Here is a 12,398-nt window from a genome sequence, read left to right as displayed (position 1 = left end):
ATTTTAAAAAGACTTTTTATATTATTTAATATAAACAAATATGTTTAAATTTTCATATACAGATTTTTTATATTATATAATTTAAAAAATCTGTTTAAAATATTTAATGAAGAATATTTAAAAATTAATGTGTGTTTTTACTCAAACAATTGTTTGAGTAAAAAAGAAGTCGTCAGCAAGCAAAATAATATTTAAAGTTTTGGATGTAAATATAAATCATTTATATACAATAGGAATAATAGTGGTCCTAAAACTGATTCCTTGGGAACACCATAAGTTATAACGTGTTTATTAGTTTCATTAGCTTTATATACTATGTGTTGTTTCCTGTGTGACAGATAACTTTTAAACCGGAGTAAGTTATTGTTTATTACTCCACAAACAGGGCCGACGACACGAGTTTTAAAGTGGAGGAGCACAATCGTCAATTTTTAAAAAGAGTCCTCTATATCTAGAATTTTCTTTAAAAAAAAAAGGCCCTTTAGAAAAAAAGAGGGAGGCGCACCGGCCCTCCCCCCCCCCCTTCCTCCACCTTTATTATGTCGTCGTCTCTGATAAAGTTCTAGTTTTTTTTATGAGTATGCCATAGTTAACCTTCGTTTTCTTTAACTCCATCAATCCTCAGGTTGTTCCGCCCGGATCAATCCTCCATTTCTCTTTATTTGCTGTTCATTTTAATAAATGCATATTCGTTGCTTTGCATTACGCTTGTTGTTTTATGCTTCTCTTGTGAAGGAATGACAGACTTTTTTCATCAATCAGACGTTCATGAAAATTTAATTTTAATCTCCTCAAATTTTTTTTTCATCGGTATTATTTATTTACTATACTCATTAATATTTAATTCAACTTTATCCAATCCCTCGTAAAATTAATATTTAATTCAACTTTATCCAATCCCTCGTAAATCCCTCGTGAAAGCATTTTTCTGCTTAAACTTATAATGTTCAAAACGTTTCTTCTGCATTTCCTCTGGCAGTAACGCTGAAAAACATGTGCTTGGCTTAAAGTCAGCTGAAACTATCCATTTGTTTTTTGATCATGAATGTTGACTTACATCCCTTCAAAATAGCAGAATATATAACAGTATAATCGGTTGAAATTTGGACGAGTTTTCTCAAAAACAACTTAACCAATTGTAATTATTTTTTTTTAAATGATGCAAGTAACTTAACTTTTTGTAATTTTATTTTGTGCCACTTTTTTTGTAGCATTAATTTAAATTTTTTTGTAGCATAAATCTCGGAAGTTTTTAACACTATTTTCACATTTGCCTCTTTTCCTCAATATTCTCTTCATAATTGTCCGGTAAGGTTCGATAACTCTCAGGTAAGGTTCGATGCTCAGGACAGTTTGGTGGATTAGCATCATTAGGAACAAATTGGATCTATTTTTTTTATACCACTAAATTACTGTTTTGGAATTGTGGATCGATGCCAGATCTGGCCAAAATAAGGTTGATTATTTTTGCTTTTTAATTTGAGGAAGAAGTCGTTTACTTGTGCTTTTTAATTAGAGGAAGAAGTCATTTTTTCAAGCATTTACTCACTTATAGATCTGGTGTCAAAGATTGATTTGTTACAAAAGGAGAGTTTTTAAAACCTCGACTGAAAGTAGCCTGCCATACAAGGAACTTGAAAGTGATTTTCTTACTCGAATGTACTTAAATTTGTCAGAAGCTTTATAACGTCTTGACTGATAATAGTATTGATTACCTGGAAGCCTCGAGTGATCTTTTTTACTATAAGTTTCATCGTCTTTTAAAATGCATACATTTTTTTTCGTAATTAGTATAAGCAAACTTTTAGCTCATCCGATTGCCTTGATTTCTCATTTTGCCTGTATTTGTTTCTTGTAATATGCTTTCAGATTTTCTTTTGTGAAAACTCTTTGAGCGAAAGCTTTATTGTATTTAAGCTTCGTAGCTAAATCTTGTTGTGACTGTGTCGGATTTAGATGAATTTAGTCAGCTATTGATTTTGTCTTCTTTTTGGAAATAAACCTATTTTATTAATTTTATTTTACAGTTTTTTGTTCCTTATAACATCTTATAATAATTCCAACAGAACTTTACATGCTTTTGAAATCATGGAATATGAGAACGATGGATTTTCTATGTAATATTTCAAATTTTTTTCGATTTTCAGACACTTTACTCAACATTGCAAATACGAACGAGGAGTAAACAAAACTACACTCACACAAAAGAAACATAATTATATTAGCATCATTATAAAAACAAATCATAACAATTGATTTAGTGTTTTTTCAGAAAACTCAATTTAAAATCGTCCAAATTTCAACCGATCGCATTATGCTGCCGCCACCTTGCGCCGCGAAGCGGAAATAAGATTTTACTTACTTTTCTGAAATTTTTTTTCAATTTTAACATTTTAAATATGTTTTAACCGAAGCAAGTTAGCATTAGTTAATAAAAAATATCTATTTAAAATTTTTTTAAATTTGCCTTTTTAAGTGCAAAATTTTCAGGGGTAAAAAAACCCGGTTTTTCACTACATCTTTATATTACATACAATAATTTCTGAATTTCCTTAATTTTTTGCATGTTATCAAATAAATGATACATTTTGTAAATTAAAAACCAAGAAAAGAAGAAAGAAATGTTTGTATCATTGTTTTTGTTTGTCCGAAAAAGGTTGATTGATTAGACCATGTTACTACAGAGGTAGCCAGTTTTTTATTTATTATAAATTTTCTACGATAAATAGACTTTTTAAAAGTGAAATAATATTCTGGCTCCCTCTGTAGTAACATGGTATAATATCAATTCATTGTAGTGGGTTTTATTAAAAACTGGTTAGTTAATAAGTATAAAAAACAACACCAGATGCGGAGCGGTACGTTTGTTCCTAATCTTTAAGTTATAACTTTTAAGTTAATGTTTTAAAATTTATATATACATTCAATCTCAGCAAACTTTTGTTTGATGATTTTCCTCCAAGGCATATTTTCACTAGTAAAAATGTATTTGGGTGCGCTTTATTTTTGCAGTCCACGTTTTTATCACTTTATGCTGGTTGCACAGTGAGTTTTAATATTTTTGAAAATCTGCCTTTTTATTTAATAAAAATTTGTGGAAAAAGAAAAAAGTTGTTTCTAACTAAATATAAAACATCAAAAACCAACAAAGTAAATATCTCTTGTGAGTATAATATGTTTTATATATTAAGTTGTTATTATTATTGTTAAATAAGCTATGAATATTAAATTTTAATATATTATAGTTTAATATACATGCATGTATGTATATATATATATATATATATATATATAAATAATAAATATAGTGCTAAACAAATACAATTCATAACTTTTTTTAATAATAATAACTAATATATAAAAGATTAGAAAAAGATCCTGAAATATGGATTAGGAAATATGAGATTAGGAGATATGATTATTTATAGTGTACCAAAAAGAGCACCTATATCAGAACAAATAAGTTGTTTCGAGACTTATTCATTGATATGAACAGCGCGACTACAAGAGCGAATATAGATTTTCAATGAGAAATTATAATATATTATAATTTTTTTGAAATCTTATTATAATTTATAATAACAATTTAAAGTTTTGTTTTTTGTTTTTAAAAAGTATTTAAGAAATAATTTAATAAGATCTATATTATTAACTAAATGTTATAGTGATAGGCTGTTCTGCGTTGAATTTTTAAAAATATGGCTACTTTCATAGCCACAAGTTATTAAAAACATCTATTAAAACATTGAGAAACTTTGTAAGAAACTAAGGAACAAAGAATTAGATAACAGATTTGTTTATAATTTTAATAAGTTTATATTTAATGATATTGTTTATAAATTTCTAAAATAGTTCGTAAAATTCTATAAAATATCGGCGCCCACTGTTTTTTGAATAAAAATATCCGGACATTTGTAATTTTTCGATTAGTCAGAAATTAGTCCGGATGAACCGAAAAAAAATACAGTAAACTGTTTTTTTTATAAAACTCGGGTACTTTTCTTTTAAATATAGAAGCATAAACAAAAGCTCGATGTCTTGTGAAAAAATCAGCTCTATATGTTGAATGCTCCTAATTTCTAAGCCTATTTCCTCATTTTGTATTAGAGCGACGCATAGTGCGATCTTGGGGATATACAAAATTATTACCTATCAAATTGATAAAATAACATTAATGAAATATTGATACAAACTTCAATATAAATTACGGTATTGTAAGTATTATGTATATTTATTTTTCCTAATTATAATACCTTAAAAAAGGAAATTAAAGAAAATTCAGCATTCTTGGGTATAAAACTCAAAAAAAAATCTTTTCACAGATTCCCTAAACAGTGCAATTTGGTCTATGTAAAAAGTTAATTTCAGTAAATTTAGTAATATTTTTTTTGTAATTAACTTTGAAATTTCTATTTCTACTGTTATTAATGCTTTTTTTTTTTAATGGCTTATTATGGGGTTTAGTAAGTAGTATTTAGGCAATAAAAGAAAATTCCTAAAAAAGATTTGCATCTCGGTTTCAAGTAAAAAAATTTCCAACTAACCCCCGCACGTACTTAAGCGTTCTTAAAATTTTTAACAATTTGAAAAAATTTAAGATCAATAAAATAATAAAAGCGGTTACGAAAAAAAAATTTATTCAAGATTACTTGTTAGAACCAAACAATTCGCACACAAAAAGCTTTTGAACGAAGATTATTGTAATGACTATCATTTCATATGAGTTTTAAAAATTGATTTTTGCATTTAGATTTAAATGATTTCAAACTCAAACTAAAAAAGTGAAATATTAGTATGATTTGTTATTAGTATAAAATTCTTTATAAAACTTTGAATTGTAAAAGTGAAAGTAAGTTTGTTTTATCTTTAACAAAAATTTTAATTTTTAAACATTTAACTAGACTTTTTATTGTGCATTAAAACTATGTAAATAAACTTTTAAAAAATTTTGTAGTTCAGGATAAATAACGTTAGATTCCGTACCACTAAAAGTTTGAAGTATTCCAGCATCCCTAAAAATTTATAGAAAAACAATTTTAAATATACTCCCAAAATTTTTAAGTTTCTATATTTTTTATGTAACAAAAAACATTAATAAATAAAATACTTATAGAAACGAAGAAGAGGACGAGTTAACTCATCATAAACTTTTAATCTCTGTTGAACTATTTCTGGCTGAAAAATAATTGTTTTAATTACAAAATAAAAAAGTTTTAATCTTGCAAAACAAAAATATTCTGCAAAATAAAGAATAAAAATACTTTATCATCGTCTCGTTGAATTAATTTTTCACCAGTCAAATCATCAATACCCTAAATAAACAAAAATTTTCATTAAATATTTTTTACAGACAAAATTTGGATTTCTATAAAATTTATAGAATTGTATTTATATTATAAATATTTATAACTATAGTATAAATACAAACGAAATTAATTGTGATTCAAATACAATTCTCTTCTTTAAAAAAAAAAGTTAATTTTATTGCATATATATGATATATACCTTACCTCACTTACTAATATACCTTACTTCAACTACTAATGTACCTTACCTCACCTACTAATACACCTTACCTCATCTTTTTATACCTTACAACACCTACTAAAATACGCTACCTTATCTAATAATATACCTTACCTCACCTTTTACACAAATGATAAATATGTACCTCACCTTATGTGCCTTATCTGTTCTGGTAATATTAGGTGATTATACTTTTTAATATTTCTTGTTAATTAATATTTGCAAAGAATAAAATAAAAATCATTATTTTGTTGATTCTATGGTATAAGGGTTATTAATATAATTGACAGAGATGTCGGAAGCATGGGTGCAGTGGGTGCTTTGCAGTCGTGACCTTTTACATTCCAACTTCCAATGGGTGTCACCTTATATATTCTATATTTATATGGGTGCAAGAGGTGCAAAAAAGTGCAGTATGAAACAAGTGAAAGCGTATTCTAACAAAATAATGAGGTTTTTGTAACTAAATTCTTCATTTTTTGTTTAAAAAAAATTATATTTAAACATTTAAGAGATATTATAGACAGTTTTTTGTCAGATAAAATGATTATTTATCAATTAAAAAGATTTTTTCGGATTAGTCATAAAAAAAAAAAATAGTTTTGTACTTAACTTGTTTTTATTTTGCATTTTATAATAAGCTAAAAACAAAAAAATTCGAAAAATTTTGAACATTTTTCTAAAATACTTCAAAGCTGTTCTAGCAGCCATTTTGTTTTAAATTTTTATATTTGTTCTTTTTGAGCAGTTCCAGTTTATTCGACTTTTTTCACTTTAAATAAAAACTATCTTATAATCAATTTAAAACCACATGAAACTTTTAATTGATTATAAAATAGTATATAGAAACTTTTAATTGATTATAAAAGTTGTCTATAGTTTAGTGTTGTTATGACTTTGAAATAATTTGACTGTCCTATAAATTGATTAATGTATTTTTAAAGTCTACCAAAATCAACTAATATATATTTGAAAATGACTAAGTCTCCTAAAAGTTGATTTAGTCGAAATATTTGAATATTTTTTTTTATAATCATTTAATGTTGCTTCACAATTTATTTTTGAAATACTATGAAAATCATTTAATGTTGCTTCACAATTTATTTTTGAAATACTATGAAAATCATTTAATGTTGCTTCACGGTGCTTTCAACAACAATGATTCAATAAGTCAACAAAATGCTGCAGAAAGGTTCAAGTGTGCGCAGCCTTATATCTGCAAAAATTTGAAAAAACAAGAAATAGTATGCCATATATATATATATATATATATATATATATATATATATATATATATATATATATATATATATATATATACACACATCATACATTTAAATAAAGTAAAAACTTTTAGAATTACATAAAATAAAATCTTCATAACATAATAATATTTAATAAGTTATTTGATTACTTCATATCTTATTCAAATATTCTTACAGCTATTTTAGGTGGACTCCATGTCAGATGGTATGTTCTACCAGATGGTTTATGGATCCAGCGCTCCTAAAAAAAAAGGAATGCTTTGATGTAAAAAATACATACATTTGTATACGATCTTTATTTACAAATAGCTTGTAAATAAATATTGCATACAAATACTTAAAAATAGAAATAAATGATAAATAAACAATAAATAACACAAATAAACAACAAAAAAAATACAACACATAAGTAATAAACAACATAAAAAAATAAACAACACAAATACAACAAATAAATAAACAGCACACACATTTAGGCTTACACTCCACTAATATAAACAAAATACAAAAATTATTCTCCTTGCTACCATAAACCTCGCTGCCTTCTTAATAATTATTTGATTATCGTTATTTGACTAACATTAGTTGTTACTTGATTTTGCTTAATCTTTAAATTTTCTTTATTTTTCTTTTGGTTTGTTTTGTTTAAAAAAAAAATGACTTCCTAAAATTTTCACAAGGCAGGTAATTTATCATTAAACATTACAAATATTCTTGCTTGATAAAAATTTAGATTTTTGACTAAAAAGTTTACATTTTCTACTAAAAAATGCGATGCAATCAATTGAAATTCTCTCCTGTTGTTGTTTATTATTTCCTTACTGATATGGCTGTTGTTATGTCTTTATATAAAAAGTTTTTATTTGTTTATTATTTGTTCACAAAAATCAGTGCTTTGGAATTCTTTCCTGTTTTTAGGTTTTTCTGACAATTAACAGTTTTTTAAGTCTTCTGTTAAATGCAGTAGTGGTAGAGCGCTAGCTTCATAAGTGAGAGGTTCTGAGTTCCCCACCACGTCCCTGGTAGTACCATGCTCAACTTGATTCTTTGCGCAGTGGCCTTGTTTGTCAAGGTTTGTGTTTTAGAGTTATACGGTTAAGAGAAGGTTATAACCACAATTAAGTAACCTCCTCGTCTGCACTGGTCTTCTCAGCTTTATGGAGGTTAAATTAACATTTAAGAAAAAAAGTTTTCTTGCTCTCTAAAAATCTTCTTTGTTTTCTAGCTACTTAAATAATGATTAACTGCAGCCTTATCGAGAGTAAATTGATTTTTTTTTAAAAAGTAATTTAAATAAAAATAAATTTAAGTAAAAGTAATTTAAAAAAATTTATTTATTCTAAGTTTAATAATTGTAAATAATAGTTAAAATAATATTAACTAATAATAGTAACAACTGTAAACAGAAAAATCAAATGTATGACATAAAGTATGTTAGGAAAGGTTTTCTTCTCCACCTTAAGCTACATAAAAAGCTTATTAAATCTACCCAAACAGTTTCATTATAATGACACAGTTTGATTATAATAGTATCTAGAAGTATATTTAAAGTCTATAGTAAATCTTAAACAATAATAATAAATTTTTATAATATAGCAATAAAATAATATGTAACAAAGCATAACATTTAAGTTTTCTGCAACATAAATGTGGAACATATAATATTCTTTTATGTAATAAAAAACTCACTTCAAGACGCTTTCTTATAGTTTCAAAGGGAACATTTAAATTGATTGCCAAGTTCACACTATGAATTTCTGCCAATCCTTTGGCTTGAGTAAGAGTTCTGGGAAAACCTTGAAAATGCTATTGAATTATTAAACATACGACAAAAAATATATTATAAAAACAATAATAAAGTCAATAAAAGTAATACAACTACAATAATAAAGTTATCAAAAGTATATTGTATTACATATTGTATAACAAATTTATTGAAAAAAATTAATAATAGAATAACACAAAAACAGAACTTGAACAGCATTTTCTATATGTAAAATGTAGAGTCATTCCCAAAAAGTAGTCAATAGAATTGGTCTTATTAACCTTTAAAAAAAATGCTAAAATTAAAAGGAATTTTTTTTTTTCAAACTTTACTCCTTTAATTACTTCTTAAATAACATATTCAAAAATTTTAATCAAGATAATTTTACTCTTACTTCTAATTGACTGTTCATTGAAAGAATTTTAATAACTATTTATTGAAAGACTTAACTAATATAACTTTATTTAATTTAGTTCAACTCTTTAATTATCTGATATATAAGTTGCTGGATATATAAGTTGCTGGATATATGAGCTGCTGGATATATGAGCTATATTTTAGACTTTCAAGGCTTCAAAATGATTAAAGTCCTTAGGATTTAGCAATTCTTAAACATTTAATAATCTGAGACTAAATAATTTGAGAATTTAAAATAAAATAGTTAAATTATTTCAATATTTAAAAAAAATATGTAAAAATAAGACATACCATCCAAAAGCCAACTTTGATTGACTTTTTGTAACTCTTTGTTAAAGATATCAATCATTAAAGGATCAGGAATAAGTTTTCCTTCACTCATATATTTTGCAATTTCTTGACCTACTGGTGTGTGAGCAGTTACTTGGTTTCGCAATAAATCACTGCTAGATATATGCAGCAGATTAAAATCATTAACCATTCGAGAAGAAATCGTTCCTGAAAACAAATTTAGTATATACATACATATATATATATATATATATATATATATATATATATATATATATATATATATATATATATATATATATATATAGAGGCCTTGTTTTAAAGCATTATGTGTAAAGCGATTTATGCATGCCTTTTTAATTTTAGATAAGCAGTAAGCGATTTTGGTTAAGCAACTTTTTATCATTTTTTAACTTTTAATTTAGAATAAGAAGTAATTAATTTTTAAAAAAACCACATTAACTTTTAAATGATAATTATGTAAAAATATTTGTTACATAAATTTGAATAACAATTATGTTAGATATAAGCGCTTACTTTAATTTACTAATGAAAAAAAACTCTAATAAAATTAAAAACTTATTTTTATTTTGGTTTTATTTTATTGTTATGATTGATTTTTTCGCTTGGAAAACCTTAACTTTGGAAAAAGCTAACTTGGAAAATGCTATTTTAAGCTTAAAGCAAATATCATACTAATATTTAATTCTGATAAAAAATATATGATTTAATTTAAAACTAATTTATTAAAAATTAATAATTTAATTCTGATATAAAAAAAAATAATTTAACTTAGATTTAAAATATATATATTTTTTATTTTTGATTCAAAAAATACATTTAAGTTTATTAAAATTAAAGTTAATGCTTGGGTTTAACTTAACTGTCAAATTTATCTAAACTTATGTATAACTGTCAAATTTATCAAATATTACTAAATATTGTTCAATATTCAATAACTTTATTATTCTTAAAAAAAAATTAGCTCATTTTTATCTCAATTGTTTTGTGGTTTTCCTTCTGAAACATTTTTTTTGCTCAAAATTAATTTTTAAATAAATGGCTGCATCAAAAATTTGCACCAAAATTAATTTTTTTTTTATAACACAAGTTAAATCGCAACGATTATTTTTTAATAAACAATATATACAACAATACAATTTTAATAAATGATGTTTGGAAAAATAATCTTTGCTTTCACAATAAAATCTTTAATAAAGTAATAAACTTTTAATAAATAAAATTTTTAATTTGTTACTCACTAATTTTTTTAAAATAAAAAATCATTTGTAGTAGCAAAGCCGCATTTAGAAATTTAAGAAACAATTATTTAAATATTCAAAAATTTAACATAATTTAATTCATTTATATAAATGTTGAGAAAAGAAAGAAATTTGTTAATATCAAACATTTTTTTAAATGTATTAAATTTAATTATTTAATATATAAAAAAAAAAAATTAAAGAAAACAAACATTTCCTTATAGTAAATAATAATAATAAAAAAGTTAAATAATGTTTAATTGGTTTTGCGGTTATAATATTATTGCAGTAATTTAAAAAAGTTAATGTCTTTAAAAAATAAAATAAAAAATAAAATTCTATGACATCAAATTCATATTAGGCTACTGTGTTAAGCTTTTTATTTAAAACAAGGCCTGATATATATATATATATATATATATATATATATATATATATATATATATATATATATATATATATATATATATATATACAACTATAAATGCATGTTTAGATAAGTACTGTGATGTTACACTGAAATAGCTTGTTTCTGGGGGCTTCAGTATATAAATTGACTATCTTATCTTACTGATGTTGCAAAGGAGTGCTGCTATATTGACTGAAGATTTGGGATGGGTTTAAGCTATAGTAAATGTTGTGAATTTTTGTTGTTGTTGTTGTAATTTGTCAAAACTATAAGCAAAATAAAACAAGGTCACAAACTTTAAGTGATTGGTAAAAGATATTTTACAATATCTATTCAATACTTATTCATTATTCAATGCTTATTAAAAAGTATTATTAAAAAGTATTATTAAAAAGTATTATTAAAAAGTATAATAAAAAAGTATTATTAAAAAGAATTCTACTTTTATACTTATACATTAAATATTTTATTTTAATAATTTTTAGTGGTAGAAAATAAAAATCTTCAAAATCTGGTTTTGATTTAACAAAAAATGTTCAATAACTTCTTATTGTAAAACTGTAAACTTCTGTAAAAATAAAAAAAACAAGAACTATTATTATTTTTTCTTCATAAAGACTTAATTTTAGCTTATATATTTTTTAATTTCCTAATTTTTAAGAATCTTAATTTAACTTTCTAATAAATTTTTATAAATTAATTTTTTTAGACCGCCCACAGCTTATTAGAACCTTCATCCCATTAATTAATTTTGAAGAAAATAAAAGTTTGAATGAATAATCTTTTTTCCTATAAGAGAGTAAGTTGTCTCTGTAATAAGCGTTAAACATGCAGACCACTAATTACCTAAGCACATTTATAACAAAAGTATCTCTATTATGAAATTGCCCAACAAATGTCTCCTGGTGTTTTGATGTTTTTAGAAATTTAAACTATTTTAAAAACTCTCTCCCTTACGTTTGTTATAGTATATATAATCTTGCTATAATATCTTTATATATGATATGTATATAATTTTTATAGAACTTCAAAAATATTTTATTAAAAAAAAATTTTGAAAAAAAATTTATTCAAAAATCAAAAAAGATTTAGTTAAAAAAAAAGTGCAAGCCCAAAGACTTAAACGATGGCAATACACTTCAGAAATGCTGTGAGCTAATTGTTTTAGCCACTAAGACATTATTTGTATAAAGTTTTAACACTATTTAATAAAAACAATACTTTATAAAACAGTAAATAAATGCTACAATTTAAAATTAAGGAGATATTGCCACAATCAAGAATTTTCAAGTAAAAGTAAAACTGTAAAACTTGATATAATTTTTAACATTACATAACTTGAAGTTTACAATAATTAGCCCAGGGGTGTACACTTAGACTTTTGGTTGGTAGTCGGAAATGTGATTGAAAATAAGAAGTTTGTAAACTTTGGTGTTTGTAAGAAAAAATAACTAGAATATGCG

The 12,398-nt window shown here is 24.2% G+C and overlaps 1 protein-coding gene across 2 annotated transcripts in view; it reads right to left on the bottom strand.

The window, feature by feature from the left end:
• Positions 1–4,496: 4,496 nt before the first annotated feature.
• Positions 4,497–12,398, bottom strand: part of LOC100213111 (GTP:AMP phosphotransferase AK3, mitochondrial) — a 102,371-nt gene continuing 94,469 nt past the window's right edge. For both annotated transcript variants that reach the window (XM_065817329.1, XM_065817330.1), the window contains exons 3-8: positions 9,265–9,471; positions 8,481–8,587; positions 6,967–7,032; positions 5,262–5,312; positions 5,108–5,175; positions 4,497–5,012 (exon numbers count right to left, since the gene is read on the bottom strand). In XM_065817329.1, the coding sequence (XP_065673401.1) occupies positions 4,907–5,012; positions 5,108–5,175; positions 5,262–5,312; positions 6,967–7,032; positions 8,481–8,587; positions 9,265–9,471 (605 nt within the window). In that variant the 3' untranslated portion in view covers positions 4,497–4,906. The remainder of the gene's footprint in view (positions 5,013–5,107; positions 5,176–5,261; positions 5,313–6,966; positions 7,033–8,480; positions 8,588–9,264; positions 9,472–12,398) is intronic.

The sequence above is a fragment of the Hydra vulgaris genome, chromosome 14 (genome assembly GCF_038396675.1).
Source record: "Hydra vulgaris chromosome 14, alternate assembly HydraT2T_AEP".
Lineage (NCBI taxonomy): Eukaryota > Metazoa > Cnidaria > Hydrozoa > Anthoathecata > Hydridae > Hydra > Hydra vulgaris.
This window is presented reverse-complemented; position numbering and strand designations above follow the sequence as displayed.